The sequence below is a fragment of the Vidua chalybeata genome, chromosome 27 (genome assembly GCF_026979565.1).
Source record: "Vidua chalybeata isolate OUT-0048 chromosome 27, bVidCha1 merged haplotype, whole genome shotgun sequence".
Classification (NCBI taxonomy): Eukaryota; Metazoa; Chordata; class Aves; order Passeriformes; family Viduidae; genus Vidua; species Vidua chalybeata.
In genome coordinates, this window is record NC_071556.1 from 4,051,197 (window position 1) to 4,077,370 (window position 26,174).

Sequence of the window (26,174 nt, forward strand, 5' to 3'; positions counted from 1 at the left end):
CAAAAGAATATCAAGCTGTCCTTCCAAAAAGACTGAATTAAGTGGCTGATTACATCTTTCCACTTTTCCACACCACAATTTCCCCCACTAGTTTTTGGCCCAACTGTAGCAAAGTGGCACCTGTAAAAGTCCAATCTGGGGCACAAAAGACCATTCATTTATTCCTGGGAGACTTGAAGGGGTGGACTCTTATTTTAAACTAACCTGCCCTTCCTTTGCATATGGACTTACCTGGATAAATTCATTTAGACCATGACAACAGCTTGCTGAAAAGATCAGGCTCTTGCTGATAGCTCTGAGCACGCTGCTCTCGTGTTCTCCCGTGGCCAGATAAACATGAACATCTGCATTGCCACTGTAAAAACAGCAATAAGGATATTAATGAAACTGGGGGGAGAACTGGGACAAGGCTCCAGTGCTCACATCCTCCTGGAAAACTGTCCCCAGGACCCCTCTCTGAAGGCAGACACTCAGATGGCTTTGAGAGCCTGAGTTGAGATCAGTTTGAGGGAATTGATGGTATTTCCCCAAGCACACCCATCCGTAAAGAAGCCAGTGTAGGATTTCACAGCACGTCAGGTGTTCAGGCCAGCTATGGACTTTTGGGGAACTTATGAGGGGAAAGAAATTGGGCAATGCTGAGAATTGCAACTCAGGTCATGGAATCATGGAATACCCTGAGTTGGAAGGGTCCCCCAAGGATCATCAGTCCAACTCCAGGCCCTGCCCAGGACACCCCAACAATCAGGAAGGTCTCCCTGAGCCTCCTTTACTCCAGGCTGAGCCCTCTCAGCTCCCTCAGCTGCTCCTGGCGCTCCAGACCCTTCCCCAGCTCAGTTCCCTTCCCTGGACACACTCCAGCCCCTCAATATCCTTCTTGTCCTGAGGGGTCCAAAACTTGTCACCCTTTTGTCTCATAACCAGTGATGGTTAAAGATCCCCAGGGGCACATGGCTGTGGTGTGGCAGAAACAAGCTCTCTGTCCCCTGCTGACCATGCCACCCCTTTTATGCCTCAGCAGCACGTGCTGAGTGTCTGCCCCTCCACTATCCCCAGGCACACACCCCCCGATGTCCCAGCACCCACCAACTCCCAGCATCTGTGCCACTTGCTTGGCCTCTTTTCCTTTATGCTGCTCCCCTCCGCCGTCGTGTGACAGCTATTGTGTGGTCCCTGCCACACAAAAGCCAGCCTGACCTAATTTAAATCAGTGCTATTGAAGCCGTTCTTGTTTTATCTCCCAGCACAAGGGCTGGGCTCCCCGTTTCAGAGGCAGAAGAAATGAATGGCTAATTGCGGGGGGTATTGTGCACGGCAGCAGCGTTGTCTCCCGGCCCTGATTGTCAGCTCTCCTGCTCCACGATGCTTCCAGCTCCCCTCTTGGAACAGCCACGCAGGCTTTGGGAGTGGAGGGAGGAAAAGGGGAGAATGGGACTGTGCAGCCAGCGCAGCGTGTCAGGGAAACAAAGCCGAGCAGGGCCGCTGGTGAGAGTTGGGGGAGGGCTCCTCGCTCAGAAAGGGCAGATGCTGGTGGTAATAGAAGAGAATATCCAGCCTTCACCTCCAAATGAGCCCCCGGGTTATTTTTTTTTCCCTGACACAGTCCGTTCTCGTGCTCCGGGGATCGTCCGCGGGGAGCCGGTGAGGCGCAGGGGGCTCCCACACCCAGCAGCGCCACCCGGGTGGGAAGTGCTGGGAGTGGAGGAAGTGGGATAGGTCAGGGACTGGAAGGGAGAATGCTGAAGGATCTTTGTCCTGCGGGCAAAGTTTGAGCCGTCCCTGACAATGGATCTTTGTCAGAAAAGCCAGAACATCCCCGGGAGCCATTCCAGCAAGCGGGAACCAGCGGGAAGAGGGGGCTTTGTCCGGGCCCCCAGAGCCAGCGCTGCCCACGCGAGGAGCATCCAGAGCCCACGACTCGGTGTGGCGATGCCAGAACCAGAACCAGGCACCACCGCGGGATCCGGGTGGGTTGGGGAGTTCACACCGACAGCACGACGTCTTCACGGAATTCCTGCCTCTACCTCCCGCAGGTACCTTCCAAGAGCTTCCTCCCTTCTTCCCTCCAAGAGCTTCCTCCCTGGCGCTGTCTGTTCTGCGGCTCCCCTCTCCACCCATCGCCAGGCTGGAAGAGGGCTGCAGAAGAAAACAAAACCCAAAGCGTTTGAATCTTCCCATGGATGGTCTCGGGTCACTCACAGATCCGCTTCCCCCTGCTCGAGGGAGGGGACCTTGCCCCCGGCTATTGATCGGCTCTGCCCCAGCACGCTCAGCTGATGCTCAGTGCAAAGGTTGTAAGCAGTCCTCTCTGCAGCTCTGCCAGCTGCAGGCAAAAAGGATTTCATTCCAGGATGTTTAACAACAACATGAAGCAAGCAAGTCCCGAGACATCGGGTTTGTCACGGACTTGTAACATTATAATCCTTATCATAAATCAGATCAGAATAAAGCACTGGCAAGCCCTGAAGTTAAAGGACGAGTGACAACCTCTTCTCTACCCCTTTTGGCCCCAAATCAAAAGATCAGCTACAAAATTGTAAAATGAAATTGTAAAATTAAAAGTAGATTTTATTAAGAGAAAGTGTTATTAAAAGTGAGGTTCCTTTTTGCTTTCATCTGAGTTTATGATTCATTTCTCCATTCTAAGCTTTTCTCTGCAGCCAGCAGAGCATAAAATAGACTTCAGCAAATAAAACAAAACAGGAAAACATAATTCTCATGTTACCACCTGATTCCAAGGGCTGAGATTTTACCAAAAAGAGAAGGATTGCCATTAAGCAATTTGTTAACATTGCAGTAGGGTAAGAGGAACAAACTTAGAACTATCTGGGATTGTCAGCTCTTGACTGAGGGTGGTGAGGCCCTGGAATGGAATTCCCAGAGCAGCTGTGGCTGCCCCTGGATCCCTGGAAGTGTCCAAGGCCAGGCTGGATGGGATTTGGAGCATCCTGGGACAGTGGAAGGTATCCCTGCTCATGGCAAGGGGCGGAATGAGATGAGATTTTAAAGTTCTTCCAATTCAAACCAGTCTGGCATCTTGTGAATCTGTGATTGTCAACAGGCCTGTCCTTGGGGGCCCTTGCAGCCCCTGTCCCCTGGGCCAGGCGGGTCCTGTCCCTCCCGGGTGGCTCTCCAGGGAGCTCCACTCCCTGTCGCCACTATTCTACCGACATCTGGTGGCAGCTGCCTCAGGGAAAAGAGACATTTCTTCAGCAGCGCCCTGCGCCCCCTCAGCGGGAACCTCCCTGTGGGGCTGCGCCGTCTCTGAGGGGGCCCCCGAAACACTGCCCGGGACACGCACCTCAGTCCTCTCCTGACACCAGCGCGTTTCTGGGAACTCCAATTAGTCATCCATGATAATCACTGGGAGTCCCACGCGGCGCTTCTAGGGGTTTGCGGGAGGTTTTTTTTGAGGTTGCCGTGAGGGAAACCCGCGCCCCCTCAGCCGCCATAGTGAGAACATGAGCTATCGCCAGGCAAACGCTCCCACAGCGGGTTTCCGTAGTGTAGCGGTTATCACGTTCGCCTCACACGCGAAAGGTCCCCGGTTCGATCCCGGGCGGAAACATCTCCTTTTTCTTTCTTTGCCTCGGGGTGGGTTTTTTGTGGCTGTTCATTTCTTTGTTGTTTTGGTTTGGAGGGGCTTACAATTTTGGTGGGGTTTTTTTAAAATTCGGAGATATTTATTTATTTATTTCCCCGCCGTCTCCTGACGACTCGGGGTCTCCACCGCGAGTTGGGAAGAGAAGCAACCGGCACCACTCGGCCCGTCGCTGACCAGCGCCCGCCTCCCGCCGGGGCTCAAGCGGGCAAAGCGCGGCCGAGCGGGCGCTCTGCGTGTCGGTGCATCTCAATTCGGTTCGGATCGGTGAGAAACGGAGGGGAAAAAAAAGATAATATGAGGAAGAGTAAAAACGGTGTGCGTTGGCCGGGAATCGAACCCGGGTCAACTGCTTGGAAGGCAGCTATGCTAACCACTATACCACCAACGCTCGTTGTTCTAGACCTTCCTGGCTTCCCTCAGGAGCATCACCCAGCGGAACCCAACCACTCTCCTGAAACACAGGGTAAAGCACAATGAAAGATGAGAATGGCTCCACAGCCGCCCCACGATGGCAATAAATGCTGAGTTTGGGGCCCTTCTCTGAGGGAGAGGAAGGATCTTCTCTCCGTGCTTTTCTTACCCTGTATCAGCCTCAATTCTCTCTGTGCCCACCCTCTCCAAGAAGACATTGCCACGGACTGCCCAGGGAGGCGGCAGACTCACCGTCCCTGGAGGTGTTTAAGGACAGACTTAGCTCCGTGGTCTGGATGACAAGGTGACTATGGGTCACAGGTTGGACTCCACGACCTCAGAGGCCTTCTCCAACCCCTGATCCATTCTGTGGGATTTTCTAATAGCTCCGTACTCCCGCAGTCATCTCCCACACCCCCGCTAGAGGCAGTGGCGCCGCCCGGGCGCGCTCCCGCCGCGCGCGCGCGCGCGCGCCCGCGCGCGCTCTCCCGCCACTTCCGCCGCCGGGTGAGAGGTCGCGCCGTGGCCGCCGCCGCCCCCGCGCCCCCGTTTCCGGGGCTGCCCCGCGCCCGGGACATGGAGCGGCACTGACGGAGCCGCCGCCGCCCCCTCCCTCCCCCGCCCTCCCTCCCGCGCAGGAGCCGCCCCCACCGCCGCCCGGCACGGGGAGGTCGCCGCGCCCCGCGGTGAGTGAGGAAGGGAAGGGGGGCGGGGGGGAGATGGCGGGGACGGAGGGTCCCGCCCCGGCACGGGCAGGGCTGGGTGGGGCCCACGCCTGTGAGGGGCGGCTGAGCCGGGCGGGGAGGGCTTGCCCGCTCCGTGGGCCGCATCCCCGCCGCCCTGGGCTGGGGGTGCCCGGGGGGGTGCGGTGTTTGCCCCTTCCGTGGGCTCTATCCCCTCTCGGCACGGCGGCGGCCTCTCCTTGCCCCTGGGGGCGTTTGCTCGCCCGGGTTGGCCCCAGGCCTGGCCCTCAGGGGGTCGTTTGCAGCTCACTCCCCCCATAGGCTGCCCATGGGTGCGCTGATGGGGGGCCCCTCTGCCCTTGGAGGGGGGTCCCGTGTCCCCCCCAACAGCCCCGGCTGGGCGCAGGCGGGTGAGGGGCTGCTCGCTCGCCTTCCACGGGAAAGAGCCGTGAGGGTGACGGGGGCACAGGATGCTCCGTGCCCGGGGATTCCCCCTCTCCTGCTATCCCGAATCCCGGCCTTTCCTCTGCGCCAAGGGCAGAGCTCCCGGCGAGAGCTGCACAGGGACAAGGGCTGCTGGCAGCCTTTGCCAGAGCTCATCCCTCTCTGGAGAAATCTCCACCGGTTTATCCCACCCTCGGCTGCTTTAATTTTTGGAGATCTTAAAGCTCCCGGCCCCGACAGGGACACGTTGTAAGGGCTCCTGTAGGTGACTCTTTTCCTGTGTTCCATCGGCTCTTCCCGAATGATTCACACTGGTTCCTGATCTCTTTTGTGTATTTTGCTCAGTTTCTTTTTTTTTTTTTTTTTTTCCTCCCTGGTTTAAGATTTTACTGTTCCTTTTCTGTGTGAAATGTGTGATCTGGGCTGGGTGCAATGAGGGCTAAGATGTTCCTCAGAATCATTAAAATCACACAACAGCCGAGCCTGGCAGGACCTCGGGAAGTCTCTGGTCCAGCCTCTGCTCAGGGCAGGGTCAGCTGGGAGATCAGACCAGGTTACTCAGCATTCCTGAGCATCACTCCTGCTGCCCTTCATGCCTGCATCAAAAACTGCCCTTAAATTGCTGAATGCTGCTGCTTCCTCCCTCTCTGCTCTCCTCTGCAGCGGAGGAGTTCTCTTTGTGAGGCTTTGTCTCTCCTGGTCCCCTGTGAGTGCGCTTTTGGTGGAGAAATGGCTGTTTGGGGAGAGCAGGAGCCTCGACAAAAGGCAGTGGCGGGTCTTGAGTGTGTCTGTGATTCAGAGCTTAAAGACCTTTGTATTTGGGGAGATAAGACAGCAGTGAAGCACCTTCCTGTGCTCCTGGAGAGCAGATTGGTGTGGGGAGCCAGGGTTCCTCGTGGCAGCAGGCTGAGGCACAGGGAAGCAGCATTCAGGCTTTGAAGATAAATGTGTTGTTCATGTCCCAGGTGGGACTGTGACCCTCTGGCTGGCTCCTTATGGTGTGTCCTTTGTTTGACTCTTCCCTCTAAGTGTATGGACCAGACCTCTGTTTTGTCAGTTTTTAGGACCTGATACTTGCAAGAATTTCAGGATTTTCGGAAGGGGGTGACAGAAAGGTTCAGTACTCAAGATTCCTGGATTTTAAGAAGAATTTTCTGGGAGGGAACGAGGCACACCACAGGGTTCACTGAGCCTCGTTGTTCAGATGAAGTCTCTCAGATTTATCAGGGCTGTTCAAACCCAGGCTGTGCTGACAGAACAGATTTGGGAATAAAACCCAAGGATTTATTTATGCCTCCCCACTCAGCTGGAAATGTGGCCTGTGGAAGATGCTTTTACCCAGCAGTTGTATGAAATCTCCTTTCTCCCCTCTTCCTCCCCAGTTTCCTGTCCTGCCCAGCTTTCTGAGTAGTTAATGCAGAAGATAAAGAGGGTTCGTCTGGAAAACGAGACTGCAGGAAGTTGGAGAAGGTATGTCTAGGCCCCTGTGTGGCCTCTGTGTGCTGTGGGACAGAGCAGCAAGCACCTCTGCACTGAGAGAGGGTTCTGAGAAATCCCATCTGTACAGTCCTAGCCAGGGAGCTCTGTGTCAGGATCTGTGAGTCAGAAAGTGACTCAGGACAATAACTTGTTTCACTCACTTCCAATACAGTTTTTTCCGGGTTCTGATTTCCCACCTGTGCTTGTTGTCCCCTCCAGACTCACACCTTCCCCCAGAGGAGGGTTGGGTGGTTCACCCCCCTCACCTGACAGGGCACAAATGGCATTAAAAGACCCCCGAGGGGCAGCTCCATGATTTTTGGGAGAGGAGAGAGCAGTGTTCCTGCAACAGCTCTGAGTCATCTCAGTCCCTGCCTCAGCGTGGGGCAGAAGGGACAGGGCTACTCCAGCAAGGTGGAAATCTTCAATGTGCTATTGCTGCCTTTCTTAAGATGGTTAATAACTGGTGTTTTGATCCAGCTCACATTTGAGTAATGTAATCCCAAAATCTACTCTGAGATAAGTTACTCCATGTACTTATTTACTTACGTACACAGTGTTGCCAAATACTGACTACGACTTTTTCCAGAGGTGGCTGTAGTGACAGAGGCAGAAATCTGAGCTTCCTTCTACTCTGTATCATGCCAGGACCTAAGTTTTAGGAGTTTTTTTCCCTTCTAGCAGGAGGTATCCCTGCCCATGGCAGAGGTTTGGTATTAGATGATCATTAAGGTTGCTTCCACTTCAAACCATTCTGTGATTTTATGAGAGTCTACCAAGCTCCAGCAGTGCCAGTGGTAATTCCCAGCACTCCCACCTCAGTTTGTGTGGTGGCTGCTTTGCTTCTATCACTTCCCCACTCCATTCTAGTGTCGAAATCACCAGGATGACAACAGTGCCAAGCTTAGTGCTGTGCTGTTCACATGATAAAATCATGACACTATATTTTGGAAGGGGCTCCAGGCTCCAGTTCAGCTGGGGACAGGTACCAGTATCACATTTGTGGGTTGGTTTTAAAGGTTAAACTTTCACTTGTGAGGAGCCAGCCTGGCTGAGTGAGATGGACTCATCAGCTGGGTGAGTTACCCAAGGGCCAGGCTTTGTGAGCTAAAGCCAGAGTATTTAACTGGCTCCGTTGACCTGCAGTAGGATGGGGTTAGGAGAATTGCACTCAGTTTATGGATTTTCATGGTCTTTCTGTCATGTGTTTCTGACAGGCAGCACTTCTGCCTTCAGCTGTGATTTTAGCTGCTGCAGTGGAGAGCCTGGATACAGGCAGAGGCCACAGACACACAGTCTTAAAACATCCCACATCTCTTTTGTGGTTTCACTTGGGCTTCCTGCCTGCCTTTGATTGGAAAATACTCCTCTTTATCCATTTTCAAGCTGTGGATTTACTGCTGGGCAGTAGGTACCAGGAGTACCTACAGAATTATTTTGGGAGCTTGTTCTTGTGTTACTTTTGGCACATTTTGTACAATTTTGGGACTTAGGAGTCTGAGGAGATGTTACATTTTCAGCCCTTGCACAAGGCTGATTCTGTCTCCTTGGAGCAAAATTATCCAAGCTAATTTTGTCCAGTAAACTGAAGTTCTTCTGAAATTCTCTGTAATATTCTTTCAGGTACCTCCAAGACCCCTCAAATGTCCTCTTGGAGGGACATCCTGCCTCTCAAGTGGGGTGTCAGAAACAGGTTTCCCTAGTCCTCAGCTCATTCCTGCTTTGCAGTGGATGACATCACTGACCTTGGGCAAGTCTGTGGGTCCACCTCACCTCAAATTAACATTTGTGTTAACGTGGAGGCGGTTCTTGTCCTCTCCTTCCACACCTGCTCATTTGGAAATCTCTGAGGAATGTGTGCCACGTTTCTCAGGATACTACCAGGGTCTGCTCCTGCTGCCTTCTCTCTCTCTTAGCAAAGCAGTTGCACTTTTTTTTTTCCTGTTTTCCCATCTCTCTTACTTCATTCCTGGCCTCAGTATCTCCTCAGGTAAGTGAATTGCTGTGCTTGGGTCTGAACCTCTCTCCCCAAGCGATGGGCAGGTTTTCCTTTGGGATAGGAAGGGGATTCCACTTCTGTGGTCTCACAGGGCAGGAGTCTATGTGCCTTTATGATAGGTCATAGCTTTGATGACATATCCATCCGAATTCCTGGAGTGGTTTTCCTTTGAGTCAAGCTGCTTGTTGTCTGCACCAGAATCTGCTGCTTGAGCTTCCTTTGACAGCTTATTCCTAGAGCCAGCCCTGGGAGAGAGAGTTTTCTGAGGTCAATATCTTCATTTACAGGATTTCATAAGGGATGGGCGATGGACTTTTCCTTTCAATGTGTTTAAAATCCTTGAGTGCAGAGAATCCCAGGATCTGTAGTTTAAGGATCACCTGCTTAATTTTAAAGCTTAATTCTCTCCCTCTACTCCTCCCTCAGTTTTTTGCCCAGTTCTGAAGGGGAAGCGAGGATGACTGCAGTGGACACGCTCTCGGACAGCTCCGAAGTGGTCGAGATGGAGGATGTGCCTTCCCAATTCCAGGTGCAAAAGCATTCTTGGGATGGGCTGCGTGACATTATTCACAGCAGCAGGAAGTACTCGGGCATGATAGTGAACAAAGCTCCCCATGATTTCCAGTTTGTCCGGAAAACAGAGGAGTCCAGCCCGCACTCTCACCGCCTCTATTACCTGGGTAAGCCTCGTGCCAGCGTCCGGGGGAATGTGGGGCTCTTCCAAACTCAGCAGGCAAGAGAAGGGAAGGGGTGGGATGGGAGGGATCTCCCTGTGTGAGATTTGGGAACTGAGATTGCTCAAGGCCTGCAGGATCTTCCGCAAAGCCTGGCTCTGAGCAGGGACTGCCCAGTCCCAGACAAGCCTCAGACACAGGGATCAGCTGTGACAAGGGGAAATGTTGGCCAGCCAGCCAACATCCTTTCTCACGCAGGGGATGGGGCAAGAGAGGGGACTATCTCATGCCTCTGTAGCTTGGGAGAAATGGGATTTACTTGCTTCATTAACCAGACTGACTTTCCAAGAAATTCGTGGTCGGTAATGACTAATTACATGTTGCAACATATTAATGGCAGGGTGGTGGTGTCTCCTGCTTTATTAGGTACCATGAAGGTAGGATGCTTTCAAGAGCAGGGAAGAAAATTGAGGTGGGAATGAGCTGTTCCTGGCATTTGCAGGGAAATATCCCTTTCCTTCAGTGGGACTGAAAGCAGAATTCTGTGTTGTACAGGTCCCTTGTTACAGATGGAGCCACGATGTAATTAGTGACAGAGTTGTTGGATTTTACTAACTGGATAATTTTGTGGCTGGTAACATGGGAAGCTTTATAGACTATAAAGAATTTGTTGTGCTTTGGGGCATGAGCTGATCATTACTGGGCCAGTACAAAAACTGCCAGATGTGCAACTCTGTGCAGTTACTGCTGCCCTGAAGTGACCTTGCTGTTCTTCCTTCTTTTTCCAGGTTTTGAGTGTAGGTGACTGTAGGATGCTGGATTTGAGGGACTGATTTGTGTTGTCACTAAGCAGCTCCTGTGTGCCAGTGACTTGATTTGTGTAGTTCTCATTAATTTTTGGGACACAAGTGCTGCTCTGAAGGGCAGGATCCAGAGCTGGCATATTTTTCTTGTCAAGTCTGAGCAGTGAGGCTTGATTTAAAGCTGAATGTATTTCCAGTTCACTTTGATACTGGTTTTGATCTAGATGATTAAAGAACTAAGTGGCTAATTTAAAATTTTTTTTAATGTTCTGTTGTATGAAATGGCAACCAAACCAGCTACTGGGTGGTTGGTGTTCTGCCAGGGTGTGACTGTTCCAGGAGCCAGAACCAGGAATGAGGATACACGAGTGCCTTTTCAGTGTTTCCTTCCTTAAGGAATTGTACAGGGCTTAGAGCAGATTAATCCCTCACTTAAGAGCAGCATCAGCCAGGTAATCCCAGGGTACCTCTTCTCAGATGTCCCTAATAAAGGGTAAATGCTGATTTAAATGCTGATTCTTTTGCCATAATAATGGACACTCCCAGGGATGGGGCAGCCACGGCTTCCTCTGGGCAGCCTGTAAGTTCACAAGTGTTTAACTCAGTGTGCTGTTACTGCCCCAGCATGAAATAACATTTTAAAGGGTTTAAATGAAACTGAGAGTGGATGGAGACTCCTGATGAACTTTGCTGTAGGGTTGAATATTTCACTTGGAAGCAAAGTAAACTGTCTTATGGGGAGGAAGGCAATATTTTCCATGTAAATGCCAATTGATTGTAGTCAGCCTGAGGTCAGTGGAGAAAGTTCTAACATAAGGGGAAGGGAAGTCCAGATCACAGTTGCCTGAGTGTCAGATGTGTGTCCAGAGTCATTTGTTCCTCTCTGCAGTTTTTCCTGTATGGCCATCCTCAATCATTCCTGGGCCATCCCCACAGAGTTTTATGTCGTATCGTGGCAGATGCTGCTTATGTTAAACACCACATGCTCAGCACTTTGGTGTTCCTAGATCTCTGAGGATTAGATCCTCACATATTGCTCTGCTTCCTGAGCACTTATTAATATTTCAGTTTTAATTTGAAGTAACTACTGCTGGGTCAGCCAGCTCAGAAATCTCTCTGTTCTGCCCAGAACATGTAAAGAGTAGGCAGTATCAGGGCACATATCCCTGTCTGAATTTCTGATCCAGGGAGTCTCTGCAGCATAAGTAGAGGGCAAGTTCATGGTCTTTGTTTTTGTGGAAACTGTCAAAATCACGTGGCAGGATATTTGATGGTTGTTTTGGAAGTTGGATGAAGGCCAGGAGCTCATTTGATAACCACAGTCAAAAGCTTATGTAAAATGACAAGGTCTTTTGACTCTGTAGGATACTGTTTCACATTTGAATGGGCTCTCTGGAGCTTCCAAGCTTTTCCTTCCCCTTTGCAAGCTGCTGCCTTGGCTTGAATCAGGACCCTGTAGCAAAATTCTGTAAGAGAAGTGTGGAGAGTAATGTTGAGTCACCCGTTGAAGGAGTGGGGCTCTTAGAGTGGATCTGGAGCACAGAGGGGAAATTTGGACCTAAAACATTCTGGAGAGGTGGGGTAGTGTTAAATCTTGCTTAGGAAAATTCCAAACAAATCAATATCTAAGTGGTTTAGATGTTATTCTGGGATTGATCTGGGAGCTGCTTGGGAAGGAATGTGGGTAAAGGTCTCTGGGTAGCCCCAGCCCCTGTTTCCAGACTTCTGTTTGAATTTGCTTGTGAGCCTCTCTGTCCTGGGTAATTCATTTTAAGTAGGATGATGTTTTTGTCCTCCTAATAGGAATGCCATATGGTAGCAGAGAGAATTCCCTTCTTTACTCAGAGATTCCCAAAAAGGTACGGAAGGAGGCTTTGCTGCTCTTGTCCTGGAAACAGATGCTGGATCACTTTCAGGTAAGGCAGAGTGGGAAGAGCCTGGGTTGTCAGTGCCTGGGGAAAGTGGGTGATGCTGTGGTGGGGACACCTGTGTGCTGTCTATCATCCTTCCTGCTTTTAAAAAATTGGGAAAGTTGAGTTTAAATTGCTGCTTCTGCCTTACACTGTTGTGAGTGCACCAGAAAGGGAGGGAATTTTCCCCTCCCTGGTTTCAGTATCTTCATGTCCTTTGTCACTGACAGCACTGGAGGGTGTTGGTCTTTTCAGCCCTACTTAAAAAGTTCCTGGTGGAACAGAATTTATCTGTCTTGACCCCATTTGGGCTGTCAGTCCTCTCCAGGGTAATTTAAGATCCCGGAAGAACTTTTGTTTGCAGTGTCTGACATGGAAACTGTTTGTGAAGGCTGCAGATAACGTCATTAAGTTAATTGGTTACATCTGATTTGCATAAGCAGAGCAAGCGCAGCTGTTCTCACTTCATGCTGAAGTGACAACTGTAGAACTGAGAGATTCACAGCTCAGCCCTCCTGTAGAGGGAGATTTGGGGGGTATGGGGGGTTTAGGCCTCCTGGACCCCACAGCTGTAGCCTGGAGTACTGGAACTGGGGACCTGTACCCTGACACTGCTGCCTGTTTGAGCTGGGGTGTTGTGACAGGCTCAGAGCACTCCTGTGAACGTTCCTCTCCTTGCAGATCCTTTCAGATATTCCTTTCCTTCAATTCTAGGCAACCCCTCACCACGGGATGTATTCCAGAGAGGAGGAGCTCTTGAGGGAACGCAAGAGACTGGGGGTCTTTGGGATAACATCTTATGATTTCCACAGTGAGAGTGGCCTGTTCCTCTTCCAGGCCAGCAACAGCCTCTTCCATTGTCGAGATGGGGGCAAGAATGGGTTCATGGTGAGTCTGCCAGGGATTTCATGGAATCACCTCAAAGGGGCTTGATGGTTTGGATTGGAGATGGCTGCATGTGGAATCCCAGGCTGGACTGGGGTGGAAGGGACCTTAAAGCCCATCCCAGTGTCACCCCCTGCCATGGGCAGGGACACCTTCCACTATCCCAGGGTGCTCCAAGCCCCATCCAGCCTGGCGTTGGATACTTCCAGGAATCCAGGGGCAGCCACAGCTGCTCTGGCCACCCTGTGCCAGGGCCTCCCCACCCTCCCAGGAGGTTCTCCTGGAGCCCCTTCATGCACTGCAAGGGGCTATGAAGTCTCCTTCAGTGAACATTCCCAGTTCTCCCAACCTGGCTCCAGAGGGGCTCCAGCCCATGGAGCATCTCTGTGGCTCTTCTGAACCTGCTCTAGCAGGTCCACATCTTCCACATCTTCATCTGTTTGGTTATGGTGGTTGCTCTTGTGTCCTGTCAGGGACAGTTTGCCATCATAGGCTGTGCTCAATCTCTGATTTAGGCTTTTTCTCTGCAGAGCTGGGAGCTGATGTGGCACCCAGCTCTGTGTGTGTGTCTCTTGCCATAGGTGTCTCCAATGAAGCCTCTGGAGATCAAGACTCAGTGCACGGGGCCACGGATGGATCCCAAAATCTGCCCTGCTGACCCAGCCTTCTTCTCCTTCATTAACAACAACGACCTGTGGGTGGCAAACATCGAGACGGGCGAGGAGAGGCGGATGACGTACTGCCACAAAGGTATGGGGCTTCCTCCCCCCTGAAGGGAATTCCTGCTGAGGACTCTGGCCTGCAATACCCACATTCCTGGATTATTTCTTACAAGTGCATTTGTCTTCTGAGTCAGCATTTTCCAAGGAGATGTAAATGCAAATGCTGTCTCGTCTTTGTTCCTCTCCAGGCTTATCCAATGTTCTGGATGACCCCAAGTCTGCTGGTGTAGCCACTTTTGTCATTCAGGAGGAGTTCGATCGGTTCACGGGCTATTGGTGGTGTCCCACAGCTTCCACAGAAGGTCAGTCACTGCTCTGCTCATCAATTCCTGGTGATGTGACTGCTACCTCCAGCTAGGAATGAGGTTCTGAGCATGGTTTTCCTTTGGGCTGTTCCTGGGGAGATGATCTGAAGGAACAAAACGCTGAGGGGATTATAATTGTGGAGTGTTTGTAGGTGGTCACTAAGAGCTGGGGCTGTACAGGTGTTCCCTCTGCACCAGTGCTCCAGGCAAGCCAGAAACAGCAGGAAATGCTGTTGTAAACATTCCTGCTCTCTGTCCCAGGTTCAGAGGATGTGAAAACACTGCGGATCTTGTATGAGGAAGTGGATGAGTCAGAGGTGGAGATAATTCATGTTCCTTCACCTGCCCTGGAGGAGAGAAAAACAGATTCCTACCGGTACCCCAGGACAGGTGGGTGAAACACGTGCGGCTGCTGAGGCAGCTCTGGACTCCTGCTGGAATCAGCACTGGAGTTGGGGCTATAAACTTTGCATCATTAATCTGGGCACTTACTGGGATGTAGAAGCTGGTTGTAAAAGTTGAGACCTAATTGACTCTCTCATCCCAAAATCTGCTGCAGGAAAGGCTGAACTTTAAATCCCAGCCCTAAATGAAAGGATTGCTGAGGAAGTGGAATATATCTGGTGGCATATTGTGGAATACATTCTGAATCCCATCTTTCCTCTCCCTCCTGGGAACATGCACAGCCAGCTAGGGAAGGCAAAGCAAACTGTTCCCATTCCCAAAATGACTCTGGTGTTTGCTCACATACATATTTGATATTTGTAAATTCACACAGAGCCATTTCAGTAGGACCAGGGGCAGTTCTCCTGTAGAAGCTGTATTTTGTGTAACCACAGAATGTTCAACTTGATCATCTCAGTGTTTTTTCACTTCTTCTCTGCAGGCAGCAAAAACCCCAAGATTACATTGAAACTGGCAGAATTTAAAACAGACAGCAAGGGTAAGGTAAGTGATAATTCGGAAAGGGACATTGCACAGGAGGGTTTTTGAAGCTTCCTAGAATTAAAACAAGGTCACAAAGAAATCCTAAACAGTGTTAGTCTGGATTTTTTATTCTCTTGTAATAGCTGGATCTCTAATGTGTTTATCCAAGAAACAGAAAGACTTGAAAATGCTGACAAGAATCATTCTGTGGGAGATTCAGCTGGGAATGTGGAGGGAAGGGGAAAGTGGGGCTTGCTTGGTGCACCATGGCAGAGAGAGGAGGGCTGGAACCAGGTCTAACTGGGGGCTTCAGTCCCTGCCTGTGTCCTTTCCTGTGGCTGAATGCCAAAACCATTTTGCTTTGAAGCCTGTTTTTCCCTTCTCTTCCTACTCTTCAGCAAGGCTTGCTTCTCCTGGCCTGACCCTTGCTGATGCCAGTAGCTAAACTTCCTTGTTCTGCCATCTCCCTGAGCTTCCCTGGGAGAAGGTGATGAGCTCTGGTGCTCTGATTTGATGTTGGGCCTTGGTTTTGCTGCAGATTGTGTGTGCTCAGGACAAAGAGCTGGTGCAACCCTTTGCTGCCTTGTTTCCCACTGTGGAGTACATTGCCCGTGCTGGATGGACCCGGGATGGCAAATAGTAAGTCCATTTTCCTCCCAAAATAACTTTCCCAAGGGCTCCTCTGGTTGCAGACCCTCGACATGCTTCTGCTGTGTTCATGACCTGGTTTTAAAGCCCTGAGTGCCAGAAATGGCACATGAATATTTGGCTTCTTCAGTGCTGTGACATCCTAAAAGTAGGAACGAAGCAGAGCTGTGGTGTTTGTCACAACCAGAGTTAAATGACCTTGATACAGTAAGTGGGCAGTCCTGGGGAATTCTTTGGAGCTGAAGGTGTTTAACACAGGTGAAATGTGTTAAACAATGTGTTAAACATTGTTAATAATGTGTTAAACATTTCCTGCTGAAAATGAGGGTGTTCTGTGGGCAGTTTTATCTTTGTTTGTTGGCGCAGTTTGTCATCAAAGCCTGAATCACAGGACAGGGGCAGGGTCTGTGGTGCCACATCCTTCATGCAGTGTGTCCAGAGGGAAGGATTGCTCTGGGGCTGGCTATTGCTCCAAATGGGATACACAGTCTTGCCTGAAGAGTTACAGAATTCACCCCAATCTGAATGAAATTTTAAAGTTTTTCATTTTTCCCCCTCCCAAGCTTGGCTGTTAACTGGTGTGTGTGCAGATTAAGTTAAGATGACTTGGCTGTCTTTGAAGGTGGCATTCTGTAACTCATCATTAATTTTCTGCTCTGGAAAGGAAATTTAGAGAGCTTTCCAGCAGGTAATCCCAGAGGTGATTGTGATGTTCTGCACCAAAGCTTATCTAAATGTGCTGAATATCTCAGTTCCTGAAATCCTGCGGTGCTGGGGGAGAACTGGCTCTTTTCAAATCTGTCTTTCATGATGAAACTCCCCTGGATGCACTCACAGGCCTTGGGGTGGCTGTGCTTTGCCATCTGTCATGCTGAGAGCCTGCACTGCAGCACCACTTCCAGGGACTCTCCTTGGAGGGGAGCAGGGCTGGGGCTGAAGCAACTCCTTCCCCTGGCACTCGTGTTGGGTCTGTGCCTCTCCCTGCCAGAGCGCGAGGAGGAGGCTGCAGACGGAGCTCTTGGAGGGTGATCACTTGAGCTGGAGGAGAGCTGGAGCACAAACAGTGCTTCCTGATGGAGGGGTGTCCAAGGAGGAGTTCCATTCTGGAGACAGGGCTGTGTTAGCAGTGCTCCCTTGGAACAGGCACTGGCAAATCTGTCAGACATCTCGTCTGAGCGATACCCCTGTGAAATACCAGAGCTGTCTGGCAGTGCGTGTGTGTTGGCACAGCTTCCAGGGGATTAGAAAGCAGCAGTGATGAGAAAAGCTTTGCATTCAGATGCCCAAATCCTTTCTGGCAGCAGGGGGAAGAAAGGGATGCATGTTCTGAGTGTTGGAAAGGGACCTCTATTCTGTGGTACTGACATTCACCTCCGACTTCTTTCCCCAGTGCCTGGGCTATGTTCCTAGACAGACCTCAGCAGAGGCTCCAGCTAGTCCTTCTGCCTCCAGCACTCTTTATTCCAGTCCCAGAAAATGAGGAGCAGCGTGCTGAATTTGCCAAAACTGTGCCAGAAAATGTCCAGCCATTTGTGATCTATGAAGAAACCACTGATGTGTGGATAAATGTAAGAGGCTCGGGGCTGGGAGGAGAACACAGGCTGCCCCTTCCTCCCCTCAGTTAACCATTCTCATGTTGATTGGGTGTCAAGTCCTTGCTATGGCAGCTTTGCTACTCAATCCCAAATTCGATGTTGAATCAGGGGTTTGATAAAGCAAATCACTCACAGGTTTCTCATCTTGTGTGGCAGGTTCATGACATCTTCTATCCTTTCATCCAGCCGGAGGGGGAGGAGGAAGAGCTCTGCTTTATCCGAGCCAACGAGTGCAAAACGGGGTTCTGTCACCTGTACAGGGTGACAGCAATCCTGAAGCCAGGCAGCCACGAGTGGGTGCAGCCCTGTGTCCACAGTGAGGGTAAGGGCTGCAGCCCTGGGAGCTCCCCCTCCTGCTGCCCTGTGCTGTCCTTTGGGGAGGGCAGTCATTTATGCTCGTGGTCTCTCTTGTAGATGATTTCAAATGTCCCATCAAGGAGGAGGTTGCCCTGACTGGTGGGGAATGGGAGGTGCTGGCGAGGCACGGATCCAAGGTAGGAGTTATTTTTATTCTCTTGCAGTGCTCAGCTCTGCATTGTCTGCCCCCAGTCCTGGCCTGAGTTCTCTCTTACACTTGGGACCTGCAAGAACTGCTTAAGCTTCATTTTGTTGCTGTTTTTATTGCTGCCTCTGCTTTCCCCAGAAGTGCTGTAGGCCAGTGCACATGGATCTGATTGCCTTCTTAATCAGACTTCGGATTGCTCCTTAGGTAAATCCCAGGAGTGGGTCAGGCCATAAAAAAGGACACAAGTCTGAGGTTTAAGAGCAACAAAGAACCATTTTGTGGAGAAGCTGGGGATTGCTGCCTTTGCTGAGGCATTTTAACTCCAATGAGTTCTTGCAACGTGGAAATGTGTCCTGGCACTCAGAGTGAACTCTTGGTCTCCAGCTGATCCCTCAACAGAGCCTTTAGGAACAAGGCAGCTGGGGAATATAAAGCAATTTAGAATATGGAGAAGCTGTATCTGTTGTCGCTTGCAGAACAGCCAGAAATGAATTTTTATTAATCTTGTAGAAACCTAGTTTCATTTTTGCTTCAGGAATTAACTCCGAGTCTGATCTTTAACACTCCCAGGTGACTCTGTCAAAATAAAGACCTTGTGTGTTCATTTCCAATTAATCTGGATTCTCACTTCTCGCTTTTTAAAAGACCAACAGCTCCAAGCTTTTGGTTTCTGCTGCTTTTCCTCAATCTGCAATTAACCTGCTGTCCCTCCCCATGTGGATTCTCACTGTACATGCTGTTGATTTTGGCCACAGCTCTTCCCTGCATGTGTTATGGCTAAAATTGTGTTAGCAGCAATTATTTTGATGCATTTGTTGCTCCACAGGGCTCTGCCTGGTTTTCCTGGCCAATTGAGTTGGATGTTTTTCCCTTTGCTGTTCACAGGGGTCTTCAAACTGTGGGTTAGCCAGAAATAGCATTTGGAAACTGTAAGGTGGAAAAACAGTTCAGTTCAGTTACTGTTGCTGGATCAATGCAGGATTTAAAAGCTGTCGCCTCTGTTCCTGCCTGACTGGGTGGTTTTTAGAAACAGCTTTATCTGGACAGTAAAACCTATTTTAATGTCTCTCAAAGTTTGGTGCTGAGAGCTGTTAGACTGGTCCTCCCACGAATGGGAATTCATTACCATGATGGCTGGAAAAAAAGGTAGCTGTACCTTTATAATCCAGCCATGCTGGCTGTGGCCAGGTGAGGGTTGGGCTCTTCTCCCAGGTAACAAGGGACAGGAGCAGAAGCAAACATGTTGCTCCAGGGAAATTTAGGTTGGACATGGGGGAAATGGCTGTGCTGGAAAGGTGATCAGGCACTGGGACAGGCTGGCCAGGGCAGTGGGGAGTCACCACCCCTGGAAGTGTTAAAAAGGATGTTGATGTGGCACATGGGGATGTGGGTTAGTGGTGAACACAGTGTTGCTGGGTTCATGGTTGATCTTGGAGGGGTTTTTCCGTTTTCTAAATGATTCCATGGTTCTGTAAGATGTCATATAAGCACAGAATGTTCCTTGTTAAGAGGATGGCGTCCTATTAACTTGCAGGGAGCAAAGCCCAGCTTTCTATGCCCATTAATAAGCAAATGTTTTGAGTCTTTAACAAAAGGGCTTGAGGGACTGCTCTCTGTCACTGCATTGTGTTGTCTGCAGCTCTCCCAAGGGCTGTGTGTGTTCTCTGGCTCCTCAACTCCCTTCCCTGAGCAGCCCTGTCATGGTCTGTGTGTGTTCTGGGCTGGCAGAGGAGCAGAGCTTGTCCCTGCCTGTCCCTGAGCCCTCTCTCCTGGCACAGATCTGGGTCAATGAGGCCACCAAGCTGGTGTATTTCCAAGGCACGAAGGACACCCCGCTGGAGCACCACCTCTACGTGGTCAGCTACGAGTCTCCCGGGGAGATCATGCGCCTCACCACTCCAGGCTTCTCCCACAGCTGCTCCATGAGCCAGGTTTGTTGTTCCTTGGATTCCCATCTCCTGACTGACAGGGATCCTTACTGGGAATGGCAATGACTCGTGGCCAGTAAAGAGCCCTGAGCGCTGCTCGAGACGTGGGCAGTGCAGGACCTCATTCCCTCGCTCTCCTGTGTTCCCTGGCAGAACTTTGACATGTTCATCAGCCACTACAGCAGTGTGAGCACTCCTCCCTGTGTGCACATCTACAAGCTCAGCGGCTCCGACGACGACCCACTCCACAAGCAGCCCAAGTTTTGGGCCAGCATGATGGAGGCAGCCAGTAAGTCCTGGAGAATGTGCCCATGTGGCCTTTCAGTGAGAACTCTCCCAGCAGCAGCCAAGAGTGACGGGGAGGGAAGGGGTCTGAGGGAAGGTGAATCATGTTATCTTGTGGGGGAGATATTTCTCACTTGCCCAGGAAATGTTCTGTGGGCTTTTAATGTGTTTCACACATGGAGCAAAAGTCCTGCTCTGGGATGTACAGAGTTGACACACACACAAGGATGTGGTTTTACTGTGGAATCACTGAATGGTTTAAGTGAGAATGGACATTAAAGTCCATCCTGTTCTCATGCCCTGCCATGGACAGGGACATCTTCCACTAGTCCAGGTTGCTCCAAGCCCTGTTCAACCTGGCCTTGAACACTTCAAGGTGCTTTATTATTTGTGATTTGTCTGAAGAGGGAAGGGACAAGTACCTGGGATACAGTGGCTGCTCCATTCTGCACTGCAGTTATTAAAGGTTTCGGTACAGCTCACAGCAGCACCTGAACCCCTACTGCAAACACTTTGTCCCATGCCTGTTGTTACCCTCTCCCACGCTGCTGTTGTGGCACAGTTGGAGAATTCCCAGCCAGTGAGATTTTCCTTCCCTGTGCAGGCAGGTGGAGGCTGTGCTTCCCAGGGAGGGGCTTTGCTAAGCCTTGGTGTGGTTCGGTGTTGAAGGAGCTCTGCTCAGGGTCAGCTTTGGACAGAGCTGGTTCAGGGGGTGGGAGCAGAGCCTGCTCAGTCCCTCAGCACTCTGTGTGACCCTCCTGCTGCAGGCTGTCCCCCCGACTACATCCCCCCGGAGATCTTCCACTTCCGCACGCAGTCGGACGTGGAGCTCTACGGAATGGTCTACAAACCCCACGATGTCCAGCCTGGCAAGAAGCATCCCACAGTGCTCTTTGTGTATGGAGGCCCTCAGGTAAAAACCCAGGGGAACTGCTGGGGTCAGGGCTGGGGCTGAGCTCTGTCAGTCATGCATCAAGACTTGCACGTGGGTAGCAATGAACACTGTCATGGAATCATGGAATGGTTTGGGTTGGAGTGAGCTTAAAGCCCATCCAGTGCCATCCCTGCCATGGGCAGGGACACCTTCCACTGTCCTAGGTTGTTTAAAGATCCAGCCTGGCCTTGAACACAGCTGGGGATGGGGCAGCCACAGCTTCTCTGGGCACCCTGTGCCAGGGCTTCACCACCATTACAGCAAAAAACTTCCTCCTATTATCTAGTCTAAACCTACTCTTTTTGTCCCTGTGTTTGACCTCTGCTTAAGCCTCAGATGACTTTTCCAGCATGTGGTTTGATTTCCATGGCTCTGATAGCTCGATGAGTGGCTGCTGTCCAGCTCAGGATCCTCCACTGACACAGGAAGGCACTGGAAGGCAGCAGCTCAGCTCTGAAACTCTTCCTCCCTCCTTGTGCAGGTGCAGCTGGTGAACAACTCTTTCAAAGGCATCAAGTACCTGCGGCTGAACACGCTGGCATCCCTGGGCTATGCTGTGGTGGTGATTGATGGAAGGGGATCATGCCAGCGAGGCCTCAAATTTGAAGGGGCCCTGAAAAACCAAATGGTAACGTCCTCCTTGTGCTGGGGAATCTCCCATCATTTGTCCTTCCTAAGGGTGGTGGCTGCTCATTTCCTGTGTGAGTGTTTCTGTCTCAGGTTTCTAAATTTATCAAGTCCACTAACATGAGCCTCCTTTTTGCCTTTTAGGGTCAGGTGGAGATAGAGGACCAGGTGGAAGGTTTACATTATGTAGCAGAAAAATACGGGTTCATCGACTTGAGCCGGGTCGCCATCCACGGCTGGTCCTATGGGGGCTTTCTGTCCCTCATGGGGCTCATCTGTAAACCCAACGTCTTCAAGGTGAGCCTGCACGTGGGGCTGGCACCTTTGGGACACTTGGCTCTCACACTTCTGTCCCTCTTGGCAGCTGGAATTGGCATTTTGACTTGTTTGTGGTGGACAGGTGGAAATGTCCCCCTGTCCTGCCTGCCTGGAGCTCCTGACTCCCGTCCTGTGTCCTGCTGCAGCTCATCCCTGGCTGGGATGGCTCTGGCATGGCTTGATCTGCCATACAAGGACATGCTGATGTGCTATTCCCCATCCCAAGTCCCCAACACAGTTTCTGGATCGTTCACAACTCCTCCTTGCAGAGGGGAGGCCTTTAGTGCTGATGTGCAGGAATTTTTTCCCACTGTGACCACAAGAGAAACAGCAGGAGGAGGGATCTGGGTTGTGTGTGGGATTGCTGAAGGAGAATCCTGATCTGAGTGACAGAACAGGCCAGAGCCTTTCTCCTGCCTCTCCGGGAAAGCAGGGAACACTTGGGCTGTTGAGCAGGCGATAATGGAGGCTGTGTGGTGGCACCTCTCTGTTTGACAGATTGCTATAGCAGGTGCCCCTGTCACCGTGTGGATGGCCTACGACACCGGCTACACCGAGCGCTACATGGACGTCCCCGAGAACAACCAGCAGGGCTACGAGGCTGGCTCGGTGGCACTGCACGTGGAAAAGCTTCCCAACGAGTGAGTACCCACCCCACACCTGCTCCTGGACCTCTGCTCAGTCCCAGAGGAGTGGAGGGGTTCTGATCTGTTTTATCTCGGCAGCAGCTGGGCCATAGCACCCCCAGCCCCCCTGCCAGGGAGGGCTTGAGGCCAATGGCCACGGCCTGGCACTGCTCTTGCTTGGGTTTGGCTTGTCCAGCTGGAAGTTCTTTGTTCACACCCTCTGCAGAGCTTTTATCTGGTGCCTCATTGTGTTTTCCATCTGGTTTCTCATCCTGTTTCTTTCCTTATCTCTCACCCCGTGTCCAGGCCAAATCGTTTGTTGATCCTCCATGGCTTTTTGGATGAAAATGTGCACTTTTTTCACACCAACTTCCTGGTATCGCAGCTAATCCGGGCTGGGAAACCTTACCAGCTGCAGGTAGGAGGGACAGGAGTGGGGAGGGAAATTCCCATAAATCTGGAGAAAGTTCCCTGCTGTGTGTTCTGGGGACGGAGGCAGATCCCCCACACGCTGTTGTGATCTGGTGACAGCGAGCACTCGCTGGACTCGGGAGGAGGCCGGGAGGTGGCACTGTGGCTGTTCCACGCTTGCAGATGTGGCATGTGCAGGCAGGGCTGCTGCCCTGGGGCCTGGAACTTTCCTCCTCCACGAGCTGTTGTGTCCCACTTGGCTGCAGTGAGGGAGGGGTGCTCCCGCCCTTCCCTGGCACTTCTTTGTCCTGATGGAGACTGGATGGAGGGAGCAGGGCTGAGGGGAGGGAATTCTGTCCCTGCTGAATGACCAATGCCCCATGTCTGCCCTGGCACAGATCTACCCCAACGAGAGACACAGTATTCGGTGCCCTGAGTCAGGAGAGCACTACGAAATCACGCTGCTGCACTTTCTACAAGAATACCTCTGAGAGCACGAGCCTCTGCAAACTGGACACTGACAGCTCACCCGCCCCGTGCCCTCCCGCTCCCCGGCAGCGTCCAACCCAGAGCACAAGGGGCTGAGTGCCCACATCGGGCTGGGGGTACCCCCAGGCCATGGGGAAAAGCTGGAGGGCACCCTCCCTTTGGACAGTGCCACCTTCTCTCACTTTCCAAGCTGGAGGTCTGCCCCTGCTCGGCTGCTCGTCCTCCTCCTCTCCTCCAGCCTGGCTGTTCAATGCTTTTTTTGCTGCTACTCCCTCTCTCCTGGGAATCAATGGACAGTGGTCTGTGTCCCGAGGCTGAGGTTTGTGTCCATCTCTCTTTTCCCCAATCCTTTTCCTCTTCCACTGCACCTGTGCAGTTCCCAAACTCTTACCTGCAAGAACTCAGTGCCTGTGTTGGAAACGGAAGAGCCGAATCAGAAGCTGCCTTAAGCCAGGAGCGCGAGGGAAGAGAGAACAACCTACTGCTCACCTGGGGATCTGGTCTGTGTCCTGGCCCTGCTGCCACACTGGAGCCCTGGGAGGTGAAGAGAGGTCTACAGAAGCATGCAACACTAGTCTTTTTTTTTTTTTTTTTTTTTTTTTTTTTTTTTTTTATCTATATATCTATTTTCAAGTTTAAATTTGCAGAGCAGATGGAGGAAGTGGCCTCTGAGCCTTCCTCTCATGGCCGCTCTCACACAGAGTTGTGCCAACAGGTAGCACTGGCAGCTGGCTACAGCCAGAGCCTCTCTCCAGAGCTCACAGCAGCATTTGGGTTTTTGCAACACAAGATGGATGATATTTATGCAAATCCTCCCTCCCTCCGTTCTCTGTGCCGCCTCCCGACCCCCCTTGTCCTTCCCTGAGCTTTCCAATGTGCACTGAAATTGGCTGTGCTTCAGTTCTCTGCGGGTCAGTGACTGGTCCCCTTGCCCGTCTACTCAGCAATGCTCTCTCCTGGTTTTTATTTACCTGGGCAACAGGAACTGCAGTTCTGGGGAGGGGGATTGAGCAATCACACCTCAGGGGAGCACATCCCCCCCTCAAGCCAAGGGTTCTGCCAGGGGCAAAACGAAAACACAAACAAAACCCACCCAAATGAACCACGTTGACTTGCCCTGGAGTATTTTAAGTGCGTATTATGAAAAGAAAATATTTTTATGGATTCTTATTCTTTTATAATTATGAGTGTAAGATGTAGCGACTCATTAAAATATTGGAAAGAGACGTGGTGGCTGCTTTGGGGGGCAGGAGGAAGCAGCAGCTGCTGCCAGAGCCAGAGCAGCTCTGCTGAAAGCCAAGTGCTCTGTTCTTTCTGTGCTGAGCAGTGGAGAGAATATTAAATCCCTGATGTTCCTCGGGGGAAGCACGATGCAAGCAGTTGAGGGTTGGGAATCCTGGACTGTGTGCTTGGCTCGGCGTGACCTTGAGCGAGTCAGCAGCAGCCTGGGGTGGGCACCTCCCTCCCTCCGGTGGGATTGGGGGTGCAGCTGCTCTGCCCCCACTCTGGGACACACGGAGCTGCTTGTGCAGAGCTGGGCCTGCCTCTGCTCGCCCTCCCAGCTCAAAGCTCCCAAACCTGGCCTTGCTTTGCCTTCCTCCGTGGGAGCTGATGTTAATTAACCCGGCTGTTAATGCCCTGAGGGTGCTGCTGGAGGCTTGTTCTAAATGCAGAGCTTCTTCCAGATGGAGCATTTGGGTTCCTGGGGATGGCTGAGAGCAGATTTCCCCCCCCCCTCTTCTTGTCCCTGTGCCCAAATAATTGTCCCAATATTGCAGTTGTGGTTTAGCTGCTACAAAGCACCTCAGGTGTGAGTTTTGAGGTCAGAGGGGTGAAAGGAGGGACTGGGGTGGGGGGAGTTGCACCTCTGAGATGTGTCTATAAGAGCACCCTGCAGCCAGCAAAGCTGCACCCTCTGTTCCTCACAGCTGGGTGGGTGCTGCTGGATGGTAAGAAGCTTTCTTTTTGCAGAGTTTGTTTCTGTGCTTCCCTAATTTAATTTTTAGGCTTAATTTAAACTGCTTTTTCCTGTCCCCGAAAAGCTGAGTGTTTCTTAAAATGACTTAAGACTCTCTTGTCTAGAAGAGTTTGCAGATCTCTTGGCTCCTCTGATCCCTCAGCTTGCTGCAGGATTTTTTGGCACCCTAGAAGGGGGTTGGGTCGTCTTCTTTTGGGGATTGAGAATCCTGAGAGGAATTAGCTGGGAAATCTCCTCCCGGGAGCCAGAGCTGTTCCATATGGAACAGGCTCGTCGGGGATTGAAACACAAATTATGTGGGTGGACCCACCCTGCTGTCCCACTGGAAGGGTGATGGGAGCAGGGTGGCTCTGGGTGGAGGATTTGCAGCTGGAGGATGAAGCTGAGTTAATTTCTTGAGTGGTAATGACAGAGGAACCAGCAGGTGCTGGGGAAACCAGGCAAAAACCACTCTTCCTCAAGAATTTGGGACTTGAGGATGGCTTGGGAGGCATTTCTCTCCCAAAACCCACCCTGTGGGGCTTTATTTTTAGGTGGATGGTGTGGAGGGAGAACAGATGTTCTTGAGGACTTATTTTTAAAACAAAATCACTCCTCAAGCTACAAAATTAGCTCAGAAAAGTCACTCCTTGCCCTGAAAGATGCTCGAATGGAAAACTTCCTGGCATCTCCATTCCCAAAATGGGTGGGATAAAGGTGCAATGACAGCTCTGGATCTGGGAAAGCCACGTCAGTGGAAACTCTGGCTGCTTGAGGGTCTCAGGCATTTGATCTCTGTCCTGGGCCATGCTGTTTGCACCCCCAGAACAACTGGAGCAGCTCAAAAATCCCAGGGTCCCCCAAAGGAGGAGTGGGGAGTCCAAGGAAGGTGCTGGGCTGGGCTCTGGGTGTGTCTGTGCTGGCCAAACCAAAGGGTGTAAATTGATCTTGGAGAATCCTCTCAGAGGGATTTTGGTGAAATCACAGGCATCCCAGCTCCGTGCT

The 26,174-nt window shown here is 51.4% G+C and overlaps 2 protein-coding genes and 2 non-coding genes across 8 annotated transcripts in view; 2 read left to right on the forward strand and 2 right to left on the reverse strand.

Annotated features, from left to right (window-relative positions):
* LOC128800800 (translation initiation factor IF-2-like) overlaps window positions 1–4,593 on the reverse strand; it is a 23,115-nt gene extending 18,522 nt beyond the window's left edge. The window contains exons 1-2 of the mRNA XM_053966251.1: window positions 4,410–4,593; window positions 4,185–4,242 (exon numbers count right to left, since the gene is read on the reverse strand). Of these exons, the coding sequence (XP_053822226.1) occupies window positions 4,185–4,242; window positions 4,410–4,593 (242 nt within the window). The remainder of the gene's footprint in view (window positions 1–4,184; window positions 4,243–4,409) is intronic.
* On the forward strand, window positions 3,496–3,568 carry TRNAV-CAC (transfer RNA valine (anticodon CAC)). Its single transcript has one exon. It is a non-coding gene; the product is annotated as a tRNA-Val (tRNA).
* On the reverse strand, window positions 3,921–3,992 carry TRNAG-UCC (transfer RNA glycine (anticodon UCC)). Its single transcript has one exon. It is a non-coding gene; the product is annotated as a tRNA-Gly (tRNA).
* DPP9 (dipeptidyl peptidase 9) lies at window positions 4,552–24,438 on the forward strand. Of its 5 annotated transcripts, XM_053965675.1 has the most exons (22): window positions 4,552–4,701; window positions 6,525–6,612; window positions 9,047–9,149; window positions 9,246–9,300; window positions 11,901–12,013; window positions 12,722–12,895; window positions 13,474–13,642; window positions 13,803–13,916; window positions 14,181–14,309; window positions 14,806–14,867; window positions 15,385–15,485; window positions 16,885–17,062; window positions 17,246–17,411; window positions 17,504–17,583; window positions 19,373–19,525; window positions 19,676–19,811; window positions 20,575–20,720; window positions 21,223–21,369; window positions 21,513–21,665; window positions 22,185–22,327; window positions 22,619–22,730; window positions 23,122–24,438. In XM_053965675.1, the coding sequence occupies exons 2-22, from the start codon at window positions 6,557–6,559 to the stop codon at window positions 23,212–23,214; spliced, it is 2,583 nt and encodes an 860-aa protein (XP_053821650.1). In that variant the 5' UTR covers window positions 4,552–4,701; window positions 6,525–6,556; the 3' UTR covers window positions 23,215–24,438. The 5 variants fall into 5 exon arrangements, with proteins under 5 accessions (XP_053821650.1, XP_053821647.1, XP_053821648.1 ...); XM_053965672.1 differs by having other exon boundaries at window positions 9,047–9,300; XM_053965673.1 differs by having other exon boundaries at window positions 9,047–9,300; window positions 17,276–17,411.
* The last annotated feature ends 1,736 nt before the right edge of the window (window positions 24,439–26,174 follow it).